At 37.5% G+C, this 22361-nt stretch overlaps 1 protein-coding gene across 1 annotated transcript in view; it reads left to right on the forward strand.

Annotated features, from left to right (window-relative positions):
- The first annotated feature begins 312 nt into the window (after positions 1–312).
- Positions 313–22361, forward strand: part of CD2AP (CD2 associated protein) — a 135665-nt gene continuing 113616 nt past the window's right edge. Inside the window, exon 1 of the mRNA XM_059178196.1 lies at positions 313–820. Within this exon, the coding sequence (XP_059034179.1) occupies positions 817–820 (4 nt within the window). The 5' untranslated portion in view covers positions 313–816. The remainder of the gene's footprint in view (positions 821–22361) is intronic.

Consider the following 22361-nt stretch of genomic DNA (forward strand, 5'->3'; position numbering starts at 1 on the left):
TTCCCCAGAAACTGCCGCTCTGCACAGAGCAACACTGCATCGGCCCCGCGGAAAGTGGGGCAAAATAGGCTCACTTTGCGTATGAGCAAAAACTTTGTATCCATCTGGGGCGACAAACCATACAAAACGGCCGTCCCAGCTGCGCCAAACTTCAAGGCGAGGGAGTAGCCGCAGTTCTTCCGGATTCCTTCCTCTTCAACTTGCAGCACCTGGCCGCGGGTGGCGTGCGACTCCTCGGCCCTGACGTCACCGCACCTGGCACCAGCTGGGGCGCGGGGTAGTGAGCCGAGACGCGTAGGGGGCGGGGCAGGGAGAACGAGGGGTTCTCGCGAGACTTCCCTCCTCCCGTGTCCAGCTCCCGGCACCTTCCCGGCCTCTGTGGGGTCTCCACCTCAGTTTTCCGTGTCGCGTTCTAGAACGGCGGTTGTCGAAGGGAGCGGAAGGAGGCGGGCTGCGGAGCTCGGCTGACGCTCCTTGGGGGAGCCGGCGGCCGGGACGCAGCGGCAGGTTCCCCCCACTGCTTGCTGCGGTAGCGACCGGGGTTTGGGAAAACCGCCGGGAGAGGGCTCTCCCGCCGCCGCGGCTTCGGCGGACGCCAGGCGCGAGGAGCCGCGGCTGTCGCTTCTTGCTCGCGGGCCGCGCTGACGGGACTGTCCGGGGAACGCCGCGGGCAGATGGAGGCGCCTCTTCGCCCCGCCTGAGCTCAGAAGGCGCAGGAGCGGAGCGCGGGGCCCGCCTCCCGCCGCAAGTGCGGCCGCGCGATCAACCGGAGGAGGAGCAGGGGGCGCTGGGCTTCTCCCCGCGGGAGCCCCCAGCATGGGTAAGAGACTCGCGGGCGTTTCCCGCCGCCCGACTGGACCTGCCGGATTCGGCTAGGCGGTTCCCCTTCTAGGTCTCCGCGGGGAGGGACCGGGATCAGCTCCTTCGTGGCAGCACCGCACCCTCCCACCGCCCCTCCTCGCCCTGCCTTCCACCTTGCTCTTTTCGCGGAGAAATTGGTCGGAGGGCTTGCGGGTGCTTTCTCCTGCGCTTCTCTCCCCACCTCTTCCTGCTCTCGGGAAAGGTGAGGGAATGGGGGGGGGGCACCCGGTCTCCTCTCCTCGCCCACTGCCCAGCTAACCTTAGCCCGAACTTCCCTCCCTTCCCCAGCCTCCACCTTCCCTCCCCCCCCCCCTCCGTTCTGGTCGGTTGGGGGAGGGTGATGGAAAAACTTGACAAAGTAGCACTTTTAACTTCTTTATCTTCTGCTAGGCATTGTATAGATTGGCCATTTGATAAGTTTTTCGTTTGTTCGGAAAGGTGATTTTTTTTTTTTTTTTTTTTCCCTCTGCTGAAACTTTCAAGGGAAGGATGTCCCAAGGATAGGGAAGCTTGCGTATTTACTTTGTTTTTACCTAGGCAAGTGTGTTGGCACTTAAATATGAAATCTCTTCCTGAGGACTTTGTTAGGGTTTGATAGGATTTCAGTGTTGAACCCTTTGAGAAGCTGTTTCCTGTTTGGAGTTAGACTTCCTTGCGAGAGTAGAGAAAAGTACAAGGCCTTATATGTTATTTACTATGTGCTTTAAAGGTTTGTTTGGAGCTAGAAAAAGCAGAATGTTGCAGCCTGGTTTGAAAGGGAGTTTTGTTGAGTAGTGTAACAGTTCTTTTGATAACACATTTCAGTGTGGGATAGGCACTCTCTTAATCCTTTAAAAATCAAAAACAATCTAGAAGAAGTGTGTGTGCCATTATAAAACATAAATTGGTGCCACCGACGAGCATAAGCATGTTCCCTAAGAATAATCCCAACTCTGGTTTTGTAGAGTAAATCAGGAGGACTCTATCATTTTTTGTAGTTGGGAGTTGGTGTTCTTCATATCAACACACTGTTAACCGAAATTAATAATTCATGCAACTAACAAATGATTTAGAAGTAGGACAAATACAGACTACTGCTGATGTGGCACCTTCTGCCCACACAATGTTTTGTGGGAAATGCTTTAAGCACAGTGTTTACAGATCCTCGCTTAGCTCTTCTGTATTTTGCTAGACTTTCTACTTTTATGTCGTCAGGTAACTTCTGTACACAAAGTGCTCTTAAACCTCCAGACAGTAAAACCTTTGCTGTTTGGAACTTTCATATGAATTCCTTTCTAATTGATGCGTTGAGTTTACTGAGTATTTGAGGGTTCATTCCTTTAAATGTCAAATTATAAAACCACTTTAACCGATTCGGATGAAAATCATCCTAAAATATGTAATTCTTCTTTGTCTTAAATAGGATGCAGGATGTAATTAAGCATCTTGATGGCCTAGGGTCATCATTTGTGACCATCAGTTACTGTGATGCCTTGAGGGATGTGTTGGATTGTATATATGACTATTGATTAGATTCCTTTGCATTTTGAAGTTACTTAAATATTTTTCTGCTTTCGAATTGGTTGTTTGTCATTGTGATTAGTGCCCCCTTCACCCTCCCTTCTGTAATTTTTCTGCAAGAGTGGGAATCATACTCAAATTTGTAATTCTGCATAAGGGGAAAATTAAGTATACCCTTACTTAGTGTGTAAATGTTACCTTGAGGAAAATTAGCATCAATATTTGGATATCGGAGTACCTATTTTAATTGTTAAGAGGCCTTTTTTTAGTGACTTCTCTGCTGTGTTCTGGTTAGGTAAGTTGGCACATTTCTAGGTAAAGTGTGATGTTTGTATGCTCTCAACTTGACTACCTAGCATGTGTTTTGAAGGTTGATTACTTGGGGGCATTTGTAGTTAATTTCTGAAAGGTATTTGTCAGACATTTCCTTATGAAATACTTAAATTTATTGGTCATGTAATATTTTATGTTAAAGTTATCAAAATCATTTAAAAGGAGTTTCCTCCTTTTAAATCTCCTAAATCTCATTTGCTTGGTTTTGTTATCAGCAGTCTTTATTTCTTATGATTTAAAATGGCAGCTTAAAATATTTATATGTTATTTTATCTGGTGTGTCACAGAATGAAAAAAATCTTCAATTTCTTTGTTGTTACCTATTAAGTGATGGTTCCTACCATGTGTACTATTTAGGAAATATAGCAAGAGAGTGAAGAGCAGGGTTCTGGACTGGGACAGCTCAAGGTCAGATCCTGGCTCTTCCACCTGTTAGCTGTTGTGACTGAGGAAGTTACTTTAATCTGTCTCTGCTTCAGTTTCTTATTCTGTTAATGGGGTAAAAATAACCTCATGGATTGTTGTGGGGATTGGATGAGCATTTAATACTTGTGAAGTGTTTGGAACATGGCAAGTGTTGATTGATTTTATTTTCATTTTCAAATGATTTCCCTAATTCTTGCACTAACTTATAAAAACAATTCTCAATTTTTGACCTTTGTTAGAAGCTCATATTGCATTTATAGGATTGGTGGAATAGGTGTTTTGTAGTAATGCAGAAATTCATTATTTCCCAGAAATTTTAATTTTATGTATCCTTATAAAAATTATGTAGGGGGGGGCGCCTGGGTGGCTCAGTGGGTTAAAGCCTCTGCTTTAGGCTCAAATCATGATCCCAGGGTCCTGGGATCCAGCCCCTCATTGGGCGCTCTGCTCAGCAGGGAGCCTGCTTTACTTCCTCTCTCTCTGCCTGCCTCTCTGCCTACTTGTGATCTCTGTCTGTCAAATAAATTAAAAAAAAAAATGTAGGAAGTTTTTTTTTTTTTTTCCCAGTATTGATTATATTTTGAAAGTCCATTATTGATGGTGAATTTAGTAGTTTTGGGAAAAGTAAATAAGATGAGTACTAGGAGAGACTAGGTTCTTTGGATTTTATGTTAAATTAAAGCACTGCTTTTAGTTTCTTTGTTAAATATAGAAGGATGCTTAACAGAAATTTGAGATATTCTGTGTGAAGGAATTTGGGGAGAATTTAGAGATATAGAAGGGCAAAATTTAACTTTTCTTATTTCAGAAATACATATCTGCATTTTGAAGGGGAAAAAGACATCAAATGACAGTGTTACAATGTGTGAATTTTTATTTTTGAGAAAGTAAGTGGATTTTAAGGACTTAATTTCTGTTAATTTTAGGTTAGGTTATAAATGTCTTAGTTTAAGATTTTTTTTTTTTAAGCTCATATATGACCAGTTAACATGTTTAAATTATGAGGCAGTTTTAATGGACAGAAAAGTGCAGTTGGTTTAGAGGTTATCTATGCACTATTAAAATAGTGTGATTTATTTCCTTGTTTTATTTTATTGCACTAGCTGGAGAAAATCTTGATTCATGCAGGTAAGTAGTGGCAAATGGAAATTGCCTGCTAAGGGCTCATCTTTCAGTCTCAGGATTTATTTCAGTTAAACTAATCCAGAGCATGAAGTAGTAGTAGTAGGAAATTTTTGTTTCAAATTTGGATCACTAACAAAAATAATAATAAGCGGTGTTCCTTAATTAGTAAGTACTCATGATCAGGTTTTTCTATGTGTTTCAAACTTTGAATAGTTAATAGTTCCATAAAATCCCATTAAGGTTGGAAATTCACAGTGATAATATTTTATATTTTCCTATGGAAACTAGCCTGACGTATGCCATATACTTCTCTAAATGAGGAGTGCAGAGTAAAATGATGTCACATTAACTTAATAAGATCTAGTAATTTCAAGGCATTTGAGATGAAATCAAAGTTATAAAATATGTAGTGCTTTTGGTTCATTCCATTTGCTAATCAAAAATACCTCCAAATTTTTATTTGTACCTAATCCAGATCTGTGATTTTTTTTTTTTTTTTTGGCTTCTCTTCTGTGATGGAATTTTCTTCTCTATGAAATGTATTTTAATTGCAAATTAAACAGTGTGCTATATCACATCAATAAAAGAAAGGATAAGAACCATATCATACCATTTCAGTAGATGGAGAAAAAGCATTTGACAAAGTACAACATCTATTCATGATAAAAACCTTCTACAAAGTAGGTTTAACAGGAACATACCTGAACATAATAAAAGCCATCTATGAAAAAGCCACAGCTAACATCATCCTGAATGGGGGAGAAATGAGAGCTCCTACCTTAAGGTGAGGAACAAGCAAAGGAAGGGTCTCACTACTTTTATTCAACATAGTACTGGAAGTCGTAGCCACAGCAATCCCACAACCAAAAGAAATAAAAGGCATCCAAATTTGTAATGAATAAGTAAAACTTTCCCTATTTGCAGGTGACATGATATTATGTATAGAAAACCTGGCTCTACCAAAAAACTGCTGGAATTGATAAGTGAATTCAGTAAAGTCGCAGGATACAAAATCAGTGTACAGAAATCTGTTGCATTTTTATACACCAATAAGGAAGCAGCAGAAGGTGAAATTTAGAAAATAATGCTATTTACAGTTGCACCAGAAATAATAAAATACCTAGGAATGAACCTAACCAAAGAGGTGAAAGACCTATACTTTGAAAACTATAAAACACTGATGGAAGAAATTGAAGATAACACAAAGAAATGGAAAGGTGTTCTATGATCGTGGATTAGAAGAATAAACATTCAAAAATGTCTGTACTACCTAAAGCAGTCTACACATGTAATGGCAATCCCTATCCAAACAAGCCGTTTGAAACTTTGTGTGGAACACAAAAGACCCTGAATAGCGAAAACAGTCTTGAAAAAGAAAAGTGAAGCTGGAGCTGTCACAATTCTGGACTTCAGATTACATGAAAAAGCTTTAGTAATCAAAACAGTATGGTATCGGTACAAAAATAGGCACAAAAATCAGTGAAACAGAATAGAAAATCCAGAAATAAATCTACAATTACAAACCTACAATCATATGGTCACTTAATCTTTGACAAAGCAGAAAAGAATATCCAGTGTGAGAAAGACAATCTCTTCAACAAATGGTGTTGGGAAAAGTGGGATAATTTGCAAAAGAATGAAACTGGACCACTTTTTTACATCATACACAAAAATAAATTCAAAATGGATTAAAGACCTAAATGTGAGACCTGAAACCATAAAAATCCTAGGAGAAATCACAGGTAGTAACTTCTTTGACATCAGCCATAGCAACTTCTTTCTATATATATCACCTGAGGCAGGGGAAAACAAAAGCAAAAATGAACTGTTGGGACTACATCGAAATAAAAAGTTTCTGCATAGCAGAAGAATCAATAAAATTTGTATGCAACTTGCAGAATGGAGAAGATATTTGCAAATGATATAACTGATAAAGGGTTAGTAAAATATATAAAGAACTTTTAAAACTCACCACCAAAAACCCAAATAATCCAATTAACCAATGGATAGAATACATGAATAGGCACTTTTCCACAGAAGACACACAGCCAACAGTGACATGAAAATATGTTTAACATCTCTTATTATCAGGCAAAGGCAAATCAGAACTATAATGAACTATCACCTCACACCTGTCAGAATGGCTAAAATCATTAACACAAGAAATAACAGGTATTGGCCAGGATGTGGAAAGAAAGGAACATTCATGCACTGTTGGTGGGAATACAGACTTGGTCCAAGTGCTCTGGAAACCAGTATGGAGGTTTATTAAAAGGTCAAAAATAGAACCACCTTATGGTCTAGCATTTGCACTACTAGGTATTTACCCAAAGAATACAAAAATACTAATTCAGAGGGCTACAGGTACTTCTATACTTACTGATTGATTTGATTGAATGATGTGAGAGAGTGGAGTAGGGGACACAGGGAGAGAGAAATCCCAAGCAGGCTTCATACCCAGAGCAGACCTGTAAGTGAGGTAGGCATTTTCCTTTTGGGGTCCTAAAAGTTTACTCATTTGGACTAAATTTGACTTTTTTTTGTTTGTTTTATTTTGGTTTTTGTTTGTTTCTGAAGGTCTCTGGTACCTGGACATTACACTCTCTCAGTGACCTTTTTCACTCAACTGAAAATGTATTTACTAATTGTTCGCATTTAAAGGACCTTTTACTCTAAGAAGAAACTCTGCTTTTAAAAAATTCATGTTCCAATTTGATATGTAGCCCAAGATGCTGATTTGTTGCCAGGTACAGCAGTGTTACAGACCCTTTCTTTCCTAGAACCTATTTATACCCTGTCAGTCCTTTCCAGTGCCTCTAGGAGACTTGCATTTTATAATCTTTTAAATTCTGTATCTGTTATTAAACTTCCCATCATGATCTCATTCTCTTTCCCAACTAATTTACAAAACAGAGATGACTAATATGGGATCCTAAAATTCAGGATCTATTTTAGTGTCTTGTAGCTCAGGTGGTTTTTGATGATTTGGTGTTCAGGTAATTCCAAGAGAGTGACTGTGTGGCAGTGTGGCACCTAATCACTGGGAGTTTAGTAGAATACTTTTAAGTATGGTAGCAGTAACAGATAGGTACCACCTAAGAGAAAGATTCTATTGCAAGGTCTTACAGTCCTGAAAAGGAGCTTTATGTGAAAGTTAATCAAGATGTATTTGCCTTAATGTGAGGAATTAAGAGGTATTTGCCTTAATGTGAAGAATGTGATTAATGCCATTCTAGGCACTAGGGGGATTAGGACAAATATGTTTTGGTACCTTAAGTAGTTGATAGCAGAGTTATGAGAATTATTAGAGTTACCTGGATTAAAAAAAAAATTCCTCAATCCCTAGTGATTCTAACATAAATGTTCCTCTCTCTTCCTCCCTCCAGGGGTTGATGAGTGTCATGAATGTTTCAGCATGGCTTATAGTGCTACAATGTGAATATGATACAAATATGATAGGAATAAAGCTTAACATTTGAGTCATCAGAAATCCAAATGAGAGGGAATATAGCACATTTAGAGGATGTATTCCATTTTTAGAAATGTTAAAATGTTACAGGAGAAGCACAAGGAAGGTCAGGATATAGATTCCTGTGTTGGAAGGCAAATGGGATTTGTTCATCTCTCCTTAGTTGGACCAGTGACATCGCAGTTGTCAAGGTGGTAAGGACATGGCAGTAGTAAAGATAGGTAGATAAATAGATAGATAGACCCCCCCCCCCCCGCCACCATTTTCCTGGCACTGAGTTTTTGGAGTAAGGTATACCTTCATTTACGTTGATATTTTTAAGATTCTTATACCTGAAATATTAAAACTGCCTTAACATTGTTAGTATTTATCAGTGTCCATGTAACTGAAGCCAGAAATTTACCTCACATCTAGACTGATTTTGATAACTAGAAGAGTGAAATTTCTAGAGCATTTATTTGTTGTGATTATTATAATTGCCAAGTTGTTTTGGGTTTTTAGTATAAAAGTTAATATATTTGTTTGTTTTTTTAAGATTGTATTACTTAATTTTATTTTACACCAGGTGGTGGGTACAAAGCAAGCCTTCTAATAAAGCTGACAGCTTCGCTTAGAACACTTTTTTTTAAAAAAGATTTTATTTATTTATTTGACAGAGATCACAAGTAGGTAGAGAGGCAGGCAGAGAGAGAGGGGAAAGCAGGCTCCCTGCTGAGCAGAGAGCCCTATTCCGGACTTGATTCCAGGACCCTGAGATCATGACCTGAGCCTAAGGCAGAGGCTTTAACCCACTGAGCCACCCAGGTGCCCCTCAGAACACTTTTAATGAGGCTATAAAAACTGTTCATCTTACAAATTGTTCTGAAGTCCAGATATACTACAGCTTGGAAAACAATGTTTGGAAACCAAAAGCCAATGTAAAAAGGCAAATTAAAACAACTAGAACTGTTACAGGTTTTATATGGTTCTGATTTTATTGTTCTTTTGCTTTATCGTTAATGTCAGAAATCTTTTCTTCAGCTGGCTCCATTGCTCAGAAATTAAAGGAATACCTTTTCTTTCAGGTTTCATTTCACCTTTTGATACATCCAGTGTTCTTTAATATCAGTTAGAACTTTCCCTTTAAAGTCCTTAACATGGACCTACCTCATTTTCTGGGTCTGAAACATGTTATATTGTTTCTGTTGCTGCTCTGCTCAGTAGATGACAGGGCTCTTGAAGTTTCACCAGTCTTGCTTCTTCACAGATTTTTCTGGAGCAACTTGCTTTTTCCTCTTTAGCTTTTTGTCAACCTCACTGTCAGAATTGCTGCTAGAAGAGTTTGAAGAAACAGGTTCCTTTGATTTAGACATTGCTCTGCTCTTGCAGCCGAACTGCCTTCTGCTCGCTCACTTGAAACATAGAAGTTGATATATTTGTAAAATTGAGACCATCAGTCCTGGCTAAAGCAGAGTATAATGTTTTGGGGAAATATTAAAGTTGATCTTAAAAATGTATACTCTCCTACATGATTTTTATTTATTCTTTAGAGTAAGAAACTAACTTTAAGTTATTTAGAAATGTGTTTTCCGCATATCAGTTTTGCATTAGACTTTAAATTCCTACTCTGTTGCAATTCTAACTCTTCCTCTGAGAGGTGTCATTGGGGTTACAGATAATAGGCATTCCTGATCCTCCTTATCCTGTCCTACTTTTTTTTTTTTTTAATCCATTCTTTCCACATTGTAACTTACTTTGTATTTTCCTTATTTACATGTTTATTGCTTATTTGTCTTACCCTTTTATAATATAACTGTAGAGGGGTGTCTGGGTGGCTCAGTTGGTTAAGCAACTGCCTTCGGCTCAGGTCATGATCCTGGAGTTACAGGATCGAGTCCCACATCAGGCTCCCTGCTTGACAGGGAGTTTGCTTCTCCTGCTGACCTCTCCTCTCATACTCTTTCTCCCTCTCATTATTTCTCTCTCTCTCAAATAATAGATAAATTTTAAAAAAATCTTTAAAAAATAATATAACTGTAGAGTATAACCTTCAGGAGTGCAGAGCTTTCTTCTTTTTCTTTTTTTTCTTTTTCTTTTTTCCGTAGAGATATCTGGAACAAATGGCTGCCTTCCAGTAGCAGCCACTCAAAAATTTGGTGACTGAGTATTAAGTATGTGTTTCATTTCAGTGCTACAGATAGCTGTTGAGTACATTTGGCATGTTAGTCACTGTGATGGGGGTTGGGAATACAAAGAGAAATAAAAGAGAGATACAAAGAGAAATAAAACAAGACTCCCCTGCTCTCAGCCCTGGCCAGATAATGTTTTTTGGTAATTTGAATTCACATCTCTTTGAGTGTATGGATTTAGGTTTATTTATTTATTTATTTTTTAAATTAAAAAAATTTTTATTATTATTATTTTTTTATTTGACAGAGATCACAAGTAGGCGGAGAGGCAGGCAGAGAGAGAGGAGGAAACAGGCTCCCTGCTGAGCACAGAGCCCGATGCCGGGGCTTGATCCCAGGACCCTGGGATCATGACCTGAGCCGAAGGCAGAGGTTTAACCCACTGAGCCACCCAGGCGCTCCTAGGTTTATTTTTTAATGCACATATTTACTTTTGGTGTTTGCTCGGAAACATGGAGAAAATAAAATGATTTCATGATTCTGATTTTCTTACAGGTTCTTGCAGTTATATAACTTCATTACACTTTTTTTTTAAAACACATTTAAGTTCAACTTAGAGTGAAATTGTCTTTTTTTTTTTTTTTTTTTTAATTTATTTGACAGACAGAAATCACAAGTAGGCAGAGAAGCAGGCAGAGAGAGAGAGAGGAGGAAGCAGGCTCCTCGCTGAGCAAAGAGCCCAATGCGGGGCTCGATCCCAGGACCCTGGGATCATGACCTGAGCCGAAGACAGAGGCTTTAACCCACTGAGCCACCCAGGAAATTGTCTTTTGAAGCAACTTTCCATTTTTTGATAACTTTAAAATTTCTTTTTAATTGATATTTTGCTAATTATTAGCATTTAGGGAATGCTTACAATGCTAGGTATTTTGTTCAGAATTTAATTTCACTGGAGCATTCTGGGGTAAAACATCATTGTTTCCATTTTCAAAATTAGAAATTGAAGTTAAAGACATTGTTACTCACCCAAGGTCAGGGGAAGGATGTGGGGAAGGCTGGATTAAATTTATATTGCTCTGATCTTAAAGCATGTTCTCTTAATTGTGTTTTTAAGATTTATTTGAGAGAGAGTGCACGCACGCTTGGCCGGGGGTGTAGAGGAAGAGAAAAGAGTGCAAGAGCCTAATGTGGACCTTAATCCTATGACCCTGAGATCATGTCTTGAGCTGAAATCTAGAGTTGGACATTTAATTGACTGAGTCACCCAGGTGTCCCCTCTTAATTATTTCTTAAGACATTGGGGGGAAAAAGTTGAGCTAAATAGAGCAAGTAATACAGATTGAAATGACTGTCCTAATGTGGTTTAAGAATAAAGAAATTTAAATCCTATCACCCTAAAGTTGTGGATTGGTATTACAAATTATACCTGTATTTAGGTAATTTTTTTCTCTTAAAAGATTTTTAACTAATTTTAACTGTGTGTTACACTTTGGTCTTTTACTTACGTGCCGAGTAGACTATCAAAAGATTTTTTTGCTGAATTCTATAAAATTTTATGACAAATACATGGTATTTTATATGGTTTGAAATGTGCTTAAAACTGATATCTGTAGTGTTTTCTCAAGGTTAATAGTGGGAATAAAAATCTGAATGAGGAATTTTTAGTTCAGTTTTCCAACTTGTTAGCTCTTCAGATGGATTTTGTATATTTGTTGTTAGGATTTGTTATTTTGGAAGGAGCCATTAGTCACCTGTGCATGGTGGTTTATTTGTTTTCAACTAATTATTAAGTAATTGGCCTTTGTGAGATTAAAATACCTTTTTTTAAAATAAGATTTTATTTATTTATTTGACAGAGATCACAAGTAGGCAGAGAGGCAGGCAGAGAGAGGGGTGGGGGAAGCAGGCTCCCTGTTGAGCAGAGAGCCCAATGTGGGGCTTCATCCCAGGACCCTGGGGTTATGACCTGAACTAAAGGCAGAGACTTTAACCCAGTGAGCTACCCAGACACCCAGTACTTTTGTTTTTTAAGTTTAGATTATTTTTGTAGACATCTGTCACTTACAGATCTGATTTAATAATATTAAAAGGAATGTAATACTGTGTAAAAATTTTCTTGTACCACAAATTCTCTTCTCTTTGAATACCCTTTGAATAAGTACCTGATATGCAAACTTTTTTGCACTATATGAAATACAAAAAGGAGGGGTGGGTTTTGTGTATGATATTTTTAGAGTGCTTTACTTACCTCTGTTGAAAAAAAAATGTTAGAAATGCTGCTTATCAGTTCTATTTTAATGGATTTGAGGAAATTTTCTTTATTAGTATTCTGACATTCTGGATGACTTTAGGGAACCTAATAATGAAGTGTCACTGGTTAATGACATTAAGCAATGCTCATCAATTTTGCATTTCTGCATTTACGCAAAGATAGTCCTGGAAGGAAGTTTCTGGTAAAGACTTTTGGTTCTGGTGAAAAATAAGTATTTAATCCTGGGAATAAAAACTAAAAATATTTTTCTTCTTTTATTTTTTTAATAGGACATAACAGGTGGAACCATTAAAGTGTTTCTATTATATTACAGCTTCTTTGGAATAAAGCTTATACTTGTTTTTGAATTTACAGTGGATTATGTTTTTATAGAGAGAGAGTAGAGGAGAGGGCTGGGGGAGAGGAAGTTTTGTTTTTTTTTTTTTTAAAGATTTTATTTATTTATTTGACAGACAGAGATCACAAGCAGGCAGAGAGGCAGGCAGAGAGAGAGAGAGAGAGAGAGGAGGAAGCAGGCCCCCTGCCATGCGGGGCTCCATCCCAGGACCCTGGGATCATGACCTGAGCCGAAGGCAGAGGCTTAACCCACTGAGCCACCCAGGCGCCCCGGGAGAGGAAGTCTTAAGCAGACTTTGTGCTGGGCACAGAGTCCTGAGTGGGGCTGGATCCTGTGACCCAGATCTTGACCCGAGTCAAAACCAGGAGTCAAAAGCAGTAATTGACTGCACCACCCAGGTGCCCCAATGGAGTATAGTTTTGTTAATTTTTTTTTTTTATTAACTTCTTGTATTTTGCCCTTTGCTATAATAAAGGTTAATGTTTAGTGATATAACCAGTGGTGTAATATAGAGTACATTTAATTTGACAGACCTAATTAGATATTATGATATCTATCTATATTGTATTGATTAGGACTAAAGTAAATATTCCCTAGTGAATACAACTCATACCTGTTTGAAATTTGTGTAAATTGCTCATATTATCCTTTTTATGAAGTGGTTTTTTATTACCAGAAGGATATATGTTTATTAGGGCAGAAGAGTTGGTGAACTTATAATACCATTGATATTTTGTGCATAATTTAAAAAAAAATTCTGGATTTTAAGAATTTTAACCTTGGTTTTCAGGCTTTCCTTTGTTTTTAAAAAATCACTTTTTTATTATTTCTTTTTTTTTTAATTACTAAAAAGTAAAATGTAGACTCCTTAAAAAATACGACCAGCCATCCCCCTGCACGCCGCTACCCCCCCCCCGCCCCCCCGCCATGCAGCAAAGTTAAGAAAGTATGTTTCTTTCCTTTTTTTTTTTTAAAGCAAGGATTAAATTCTTAGGCTATTAAGGTACTTCATCTTAAATACTGTATTTTCTTTGCTTGTTTTTCAACCTTGGTTTTCTTCTTTTTTTTCTTTTTGGTTCTTAGAAATGCTTTTAATTCTTTGGTTTGCTGCAAGTATTTATTCCTAGTTTCCAATTTGTTTGCTCTTAAATTTTGATTGTTTTGTTTGCTTTAAGTTTAGAAGCTTCTCACCACAGTTTTGGTATTTACTTCCATTTCCTCCTCTCCCTTCTTTGCATTTCCCCTACCCTCTTCCTTTTCCTTTCTTGTGTTTGTGTGTGTGTCAGAGAGAGAGAGATAGAGAGAGAGAAGAGGGTTTTTTTTTTTTTTAAAGTTTTAAGCTGTAATTTTTTTTTTTTTTTAAAGATTTTATTTATTTATTTGTAAGAGAGAGAGAGTGAGAGCGAGCACAGGCAGACAGAGTGGAAGGCAGAGTCAGAGGGAGAAGCAGGCTCCCTGCGGAGCAAGGAGCCCGATGTGGGACTCGATCCCAGGACGCTGGGTTCATGACCTGAGCCAAAGGCAGCTGCTTAACCAACTGAGCCATCCAGGCGTCCCTTAAGCTGAATTTTATAGTAATCTCTATACCCAGTGAGGGGCTCGAACCTACAACCCTGAGATCAAGAGTTGCCTCTTTTCTGTTTGAGCTAGCCAGGTGCCCTGAGAAAAATTCTTTTTCACTCAACTAGAATTTATGGGATATGGTATGAGATGAAAATTGGTATGTGGCATATTTCCCCTTATATAAAATTTTTCAACCTTAGCAGTTTTGGGCCAGAAATTAATTTGTTGTGCAGTACTGTCCTATGCATTGATGGATGCTTAGCAGCATCCTGGCCCCTTCCTACTAGATGCCAATAGCATTCCCTGCGCTATAGCAACCAAAAATGTCTCCAGACGTTGTCAAGTGTCCCCTGTGGGGACAAAATTATCCTGGTTGAGAACTGCTGCCTTAATGTAAATTAGGTATGAATGTACATGTTATAAATCTGGTTATCCTGAGAAGAACTGAATTGCTGATTTTGCCCCAAAGCTTATGTTTTCTGGGGCAAAGCTTGAGGTTAAGACCGCATGTTAGGAGCTTTTGACTGGGACAAGAGGGATTGAGTTCTCACAAAATACACTAATGCTCAAGTTTATTGAATGCTACTTAGAATCTTTGGATCATGTGGTTTTTTTATTTTATCAGTTTATATGATAAATTAGATTTTCCAAGATTTATTTATTATGTTTTCAAAGTAAGCTTTACATGCAATGTGGAACTTGAACTCATGACCCCAAGATTAAGAATTGCATGCTCTACTGACTGAGCCAGCCGGTTTCCCCAGATTTTCCAAGATTAAACCTCTATCCCCTGCTTATTCTGTGGGTTATTTTCTATGCATTTGCGTTCCCTTTATTGGCATTTTATTTAGAACCTTATGTGTTTTAGACAGTGTATTTGTGGGAGCAATTTTGTTCTTAATATCACTTAAATTGATTTTAAATAATGATTATTTTAAGATCGTGAAGCTTTGTATGCTTATTTTATGTTTTATGGTAGTTTTGAAAGAATTAACCTTTAAAACAAATCATCTGTTTTTTGGGAACTGTTTTGAGGCTATTTTTAGGTCATTTTCTGATTTTATTCCTGTATTAATACAGCTGTTGATTTTATTTTTAGTCTCTTGAGTAATTTGTGTTGTTGTTTTTTAAATAGAAATGTGTCCATTTAATTGAGATTTTTAGGGTTGGAAATTTATAGCCTAACCAAGAACCAGGCCAGTCTCATAGGTTGTCACATGCCTCTGAGCCTGTGAATCTGACCCCAACTCTGCAGTATCCCATTCTAGAGTGTTGAATTGACAAATCTCTTTGTGTATTCTGTAATCTCTTGTGGCTCTAGTTTGTTTTTCATTGCTCATACTGATAGGCTTCTTTGAAGTTTTTGAGGTGGATTGTAGAGTGAGCTAACTTTATGAGTGCTATTGTTGTTTATTGGTTAGTTAAATAATCCCAACTTAAGTCTTTGGTGTTAGAATGGCTGTTTTTATATTGTCAGAAATATCCCCCAAAATCTAGGATGAAGTTTACTGACTTTAGGAAGATCTGGTTCATTTAGCTCTACTAAATAAGAAGTTAGTGTTTTTGGTTGTAGTTTATCTGAAAAAAATTAAAAATAGAATGTTACTTGAGCTATGTATAAAATAGCTTTTACAACAAACTAATTTTTTTTTTTTAATTTTTATTTATTTATTTGACAGACAGAGATCACAAGCAGGCAGAGAGGCAGGCAGAGAGGGAGGAAGGGAAGCAGGCTTCCCGCCAAGCAGAGAGCCCAACGCGGGGCCTCGATCGCTGGGATCACGACCTGAGCTGAAGGCAGAGAAGCTTTAACCCACTGAGCCACCCAGGTGCCCCACAACAAACTAATTTTTAAGGAATAAGTAGATTTCACTGAGACATGAACTGTTGAAATGAAAGTTGAACTTCTGAGTAGAGTTTTTGTTAAAGTGGATAAAATATTTGAAAGTCAATTCAGTATAATTCTACAGGATGGCACAAATAATTTAGAATAATTCAGCATAATTTAAAGAGCAGTTCATTGTTTTGCTGACATTTTTTTGCCACACTTCATGACTCATTATTACAATATTTAGAAAAACCTTGTGTATGTATATATTTGTATAGTGTATATGTATGCACATTTTATATGTAAGAATATCATTAAAGAAATTTAACAATTCTCATATCCAAATATAGGCGTTATAATTAAGTAGATGGCTAAGATCAGATTGCACTATCAAATTGAGTAAATAGACAAGAACTTAAAAAACAGTGCATTTGTAAGTCAGGAACATTTCTTGTTCCATATGATGTATACTGTAGAACTTGTGGTTTCTAAGACAGTGAAGTGATGTTGAAGATTGGGATTAACCTTTTTGTATTGAGTTTAGTCTTGGTAACTAAATTGTAGGAGAATTTATTAGAGTAGGGTGGTTGGGACTTACGGCTTTTTAATGATTCCTTTAGGTTTGAAACATATCCCAGTTTGGCTCTAACTAGCTCTACTTCTGGGTGTGAAAGGTTTTGATGTATACTGTGGGGTATGATATCAGATACCCTCTTGTATCGCCTTGGAATGACTCCTAGCTGGAAAAGAGTGACATTACCATAAGGAGCACTTGCGTAATTGGGGTTCTGCCACACTAACATTCTGTAAGTACAGCATATTATGAATTACCAACATTAGTATTATCTTTGATTGTTAAACTGATCATTTTAGGCAGTTTAGAAAACACAGAATAAAGGAGGAGGAAAAGACCTGTAAAGTTGTACAGAGTAAAGTTATTTTGATATATTTCAGGTCCTAAAAAGTAGATGTATTTTACAGATTTGGTTTGTATTTTACAGATTTGGTTTGTACTTTACATTTAGTTTGGTCTCTAACTATGAATATATATATATATATATATATATATATATATATATATGTATATATACACACATACAACATATTCTATATAATATATATAATATATACTCTTTAATCATTTGAAATTTCATTGTGTTTTTCTAAACTATATCATTTTTTGATGGTTTCCTTTGCTGTGCAAAAGCTTTTTATTTTAGTGTAGTCCGCATAATTTATTTTTGTTTTTATTTCCCTTACCTGAGTAGACATATCCATAAATGTGTTGTTAAGGCCAATGTCAAAGACTACAGCCTTTTTTTTTTTTTTTAAAGTAATATTATGGCTTCAGGTCTCACGTTTAGGTGTTTAATCCATTTTGAGTTATTTTTCTACTTCGTGTAATAAAGTGGTCCAACAGTTTTATTCTTTTGCATGTAGCAGTCCAGTTTTCCCAACACTATTTATTGAAGAAACTGTCTTTTCCACATTGTACATTCTTCTTTTGTTTTACATTAATTCATCATATAAGTGTGGTTTATTTCTAGGTTCTCAATCCTGTTTCATTGATCAGAATGTCTGTTTTTGTGTGAATAACACTGTTTTGATTATTATGATTTTGTAGTATATCTTGAAATCTGGGATTGTCAACCCCCCCGGCTTTGCTTTTCTTTGTCAAGATTGTTTTGGCTATTCATTGTCTTTTGTGGTTTCATGCAGGTGCTGGGATTATTTGTTTTAGTTCTGTGGAAAATACTTTTAGTATTTTGATAGGGATTGCATTGAATTTTTAGGTTGCTTTGAGTAATATGGACATTTTAACAATATTAATTATTTATTCTGTGAGCGTGGTGTAACTTTCCATTTGTGTCTTCATTTTCTTTCTTCAGTGTCTTATAATTTTCACAGTATAGGTTTTTACCTCCTTGGTTAAGTTTATTCCTAGGTATTTTATTCTGTTATTTTGTTATTAGTATACAGAAATACAACCAATTTCTGGGTGTTCATTTTGTGTTCTGTAACTTTACTATAACTTCATTTATTCTCAGATCTTTTGGTGGAGTCTTTAGGCTTTTCTAAATACAGGGCCATGTCATTTGGAAATACAGTTTTACTTCTTTCTTACCAATTTAGATACTTTTATTACTTTTTCTTGTCTGTTTGCTCTGGCTAGGATTTCTAGTACTGTTTTGAATAAAAATGGCAAGAGTAGCCATCCTTGTCTTGTTCCTGATCCTTTTTTTGGGGGGTGGGTTCCTAATCTTAAAGGAAAATCTTCAGTTTTTCACCAATGAGTATGACATTAGCTATAGGTTCATTATGTATAGCCCTGATTATGTTGAGGTGTGTTCCCTCTAAGTCCACTTTGATGAGAGTTTTTATTATGTATGGAAGTTGAATTTTATCAGATTCTTTTTCTGTGTCTATTAAGTTGATCATATGGGTGTTATCCTTTATTTTGTTAACGTGATATATCATGTTGATTGATTTGTGGATATGAATCATGCTTGCATCTCTGGAATAAGATTCTATTTGATAGCAGTGAATGATTCTTTTAATGTATTTTTGAATGCAGTTTGCTAATATTTTGTTGAGGATATCTTCATCTCTGTCCATCAGAGATAATTGGTCTGTAGTTTCCTTTTTTTTGTATATTACTGGTTCAATTATTAGGGTAATGCTGGCCTTGTAGAATAAAATTTGGACTCTTTCCTTCCTCTATTTTTTGGAATAGTTTGAGAAGAAAAGGTACTAACTTTTTAAGTGTTTGGTAGAATTCAACTGGGAAGGCATCTGGTCCTGGCCTTTTGTTTGTTTAATTTCATTCCTGGTCATCAGTCCTTTCAGATTTTCTTTTTCCTCCTGATTCAGTTTTGGAAGATTGTATATTTCTAAGAATTTATCCATATCTTTTAGTTTGGCAAATTTGTTGGCATGTAATTTTCCATAGTAGTATTTTAATAATCCTTTGCTTTTCTGTAGTCTTAGTTGTTAACTTCTTTGATTTCTGATTTTATTTATTTAAGTTCTATCTTTTTTCCTTGATGAATCTGACTAGAGTTTTATCAATTTAATTTATCTTTTCAAAAAGCAGCTCTTGGTTTTATTGATCATTTCTATTTTTAAAAAAATCTCTATACCATTTGTTTCTATGTGATTTTTATTCTTTCTCCTTTTAACTTTGAGCTTTGTATGTATTTTTTCTAGTTCCTTTAGATATAAAGTTAGATTATTTATTTGAAAATTTTCTTATTTCTTAAGGTTGACCTGTTATCTTTGTAAACTTTCCTCTCTTAGAATTCTAAGTTGGTAGTTTTTTTCTTTCAGTACTTTGAATAGTTTACTCCCCTCTCTTAAGTGTTCTGAAGAGAGGTCTGTTGTAATTCTTAGGCTTGTTCTTCTATATGTAAGGTGATTTTTTCCCTTTGGCTTCTTTCAAGAATTTCTGTGTTTTGTTTTCTGCAGTGTGAGTAGTGTATGCTTAGGTGTAGACTTTTCTCACATTTTCCTACTTTGTATTATCTGAGCTTCCCAGGTGTGTTGTTTGGTGTATGATACTGATTTTAGAAGTTCATTGTTATCTTCCTTTTTTTTATAAACTGCCAAATATAATTGTTTTTATTGATTTTATTAATATTCTCCTCAAATTAAGGATATATTCATTATTCCAGAAGTGTACGGTACCCTTTCTCCAAGCTAAAATTGAGAACTGGATACACACCTGGATTTCTCCTTAAAAATTTCTTTGAAAGGGCGCCTGGGTGGCTCAGTGGGTTAGGCCGCTGCCTTCGGCTCGGGTCATGATCTCAGGGTCCTGGGATTGGGTTCCGCGTCGGGCTTTCTGCTCGGAGGGAGCCTGCTTCCCTTTCTCTCTCTCTCTGCCTGCCTCTCCGTCTTCTTGTGATCTCTCTCTGTCAAATAAATAAATAAAATATTAAAAAAAAAGTTCTTTGGAATTGTGTGGTTCAGTAATATCTAAGATTTCTCACTTCTGAAAGCATCTCCTCTTTCAGACTGCATGTTTTTGGCCAAAATTTTAGCAGTCCTGTGATCACTTGTTATGTTAGTGTTGTATCTTTCTCTATTGGCTATTCAGCACAGTAGACTAGCTGAGGATGAGACAAAGCCAATCCTTTTGCAGTATGCATAAGAATAAAAGCCTTCATTAGAAATTATTTATGTTCTGCTTTCAGTGGTATGGCATAGAGCCACTGATAAAACTTACTAATATTTCAAGGAGTTCAGCAGCCCCTTGGAAATGTTTCATATATAAACATGAGGAAAGTGTCGGTAATTTGTTTTTTAATGAATTCCTTAATCCAAGAAATTTCCTATTAATTCAGTGCAGAACAATCTTCAGGTGTTCATGTTCTCCGAGGTACCTTCACTGTTGAAACGGTCAGAAACTGGTGCAACTGGTGGCTTAGTCGTTGAGAGTCTGCCTTTGGGTCAGGTCATGGTCCCAGGGTCCCAGGATGGAGCCCTTCATTGGGCTCTCTGCTTGGCGGCAGGCCCGCTTCACTCTCTCTCTCTCTCTCTGTCAAATAAATAAATACAATCTTTTAAAAAAAGAAAAGGTCAGAAACTATCTTACAAATTTCTGGCCCATACATCACTTTCCAGTGCTCTCCAAACCAGAACTCTCCAAATATCTTAAGAACTCTGACACCAATTGTATGTGAAGCCAAGAGGCCTCAAATTCATCCCTTTCTGGATCAAAATCTAGATTATCACTTGGAGGAGGAGTATGGAAGATGCCAGCACTGATCATTTTTGATTTATCACAATATACTGATTCGACAAATTACCTCACAGTGAGTTGAAGCATACTCAGTTAGTTCATTCAGTGTTGTTCTTTTAGTTTTGTTGGTCTTAAGTCTGAAGCCATCCGTTAACTCAAACAGTATATGCAACATATGCAACTTCTGATAGAAAAGCTCTTGTTTATTTGAATGTCATCTTTGAGCAGGTGTAAGGATTGCTCCTTCGCTTATTGCCCTTGCTGTGGAACCCTCAGGAGCCCTGGGAGCATTTTTGCCAGTGTGCTGTGCATATTGATTCCCAGGTAAAGCTGACCACTTTCTTTAAGGCCCAGTGGCTACTTCCAGTAGTAATTACCAGGACACCTCCAAGGCCCTGGTTCTTAGGAGAGCTGCTTCCTCAGAATAGGCCATGGCAGAGAGAGGAGGTGGGTATAGGTCAGAGAGCTCGCACCTCTTTGCCCAGTCCCTTCCCCCTTTTCCTGCCACAGTTCCTTCCTCCTGGTCACCAGGTACCTTGTTGTTCAACCCCTCAGGGCTGTATCAGTGCTGGAAGTTTCTGTTCATTGCCCCACACGAAGCTCCAGGAGATGGCGGAGGAGAGGGTTGAAAAAGTTGTTGATACTGGGCATAAGGGTCTGGCGGAAGGGAGCCCGAAGTTTAGAAAACTGAGGCAAGGCCTCAGGACTGTGCATGCCGAGCATGCCACTTGTCCCTTCAGTTTAGGTCACCAGCCAACTGGTCAGCATCTCAGTAGCTGCTGCCAATGCATCCTACCATGCCTGGAACCTCCTTCTGAGGTGCTGCCATTGAGGATCCCCTCTGAGATACCACCTTTGCTGTGGTGCCCACTTTCAGCATTACCCATCATTTCCTGGGGGCAGTGACCTGCCACCGGGGCATCCTTTATTTCATTATATATAACTTTATTTAGTTAGTATTTATTTCTTTCACTTCCTTTTGATTTTAGAGTTTCCGTCTGCTTACCTTACTCATCTGCTCTTGTTGTTGTCTTTTTTTCCCCCCATTACTGCTTTTAACATATTAATCATAATTATTTTAAATTCCCTGTCTGATTCCAAAATATGTATTATATTTGAGTCTGGGTCTGATGCTTCCTTTGTCTTTGTGTTTTTCCTTGCCTTTTAAAAGCATGATGTATAGTTTTTTGTTGAAAGTTGACACTATGTATTAGGGAATAGGAACTCAGATAAACAGATACTGAGTGTGAGATTTTATATTCATCTGTCCAAGAGTTGTATTGTGTTTAATATTTGCTCTAAGTATAGGTGCCAGACGCTTCACAGTTCTTTAGAGTCCTTTTTTGTCTTCCTGGCTGTCTTTGGGTTTTCCTAAGAACTCTTCCTCAGATGGTATCTATACCATGCAAAACTTTTTTTTAGCAGTGATTAGCCTTTATTATACTGGAACCTCACTTGTGTGGTGGAAAGGAGTAGGAGAGATGAAGCCTCCTATAATCTTATAATTAAATCTCAAACTTTTAGTGGGTTTGTGTTATGGGACTGTAATCTTGACTAGTCTGAGAGAAGGGGAAGTGGTGACTGGAATCAGAGAATCCCATACCTTTCTGCATATGGGATATGGCCTGGTAAAGTCTTTTCTGTGGAGATTAAGTCTTTGTTATGGTGAATGCTCTGTTTTCTCCTTACTTTAGGGTGACCTCTTTTACCTTCTCCTTGTGAGAAGCACAAGGAGATTTTTATGGGTTCTTAACTCTGAGAATCTTGTGGGGTTCCTGGAAATAAAACCATAACAGCG

The sequence above is a fragment of the Mustela lutreola genome, chromosome 6 (genome assembly GCF_030435805.1).
Source record: "Mustela lutreola isolate mMusLut2 chromosome 6, mMusLut2.pri, whole genome shotgun sequence".
Classification (NCBI taxonomy): Eukaryota; Metazoa; Chordata; class Mammalia; order Carnivora; family Mustelidae; genus Mustela; species Mustela lutreola.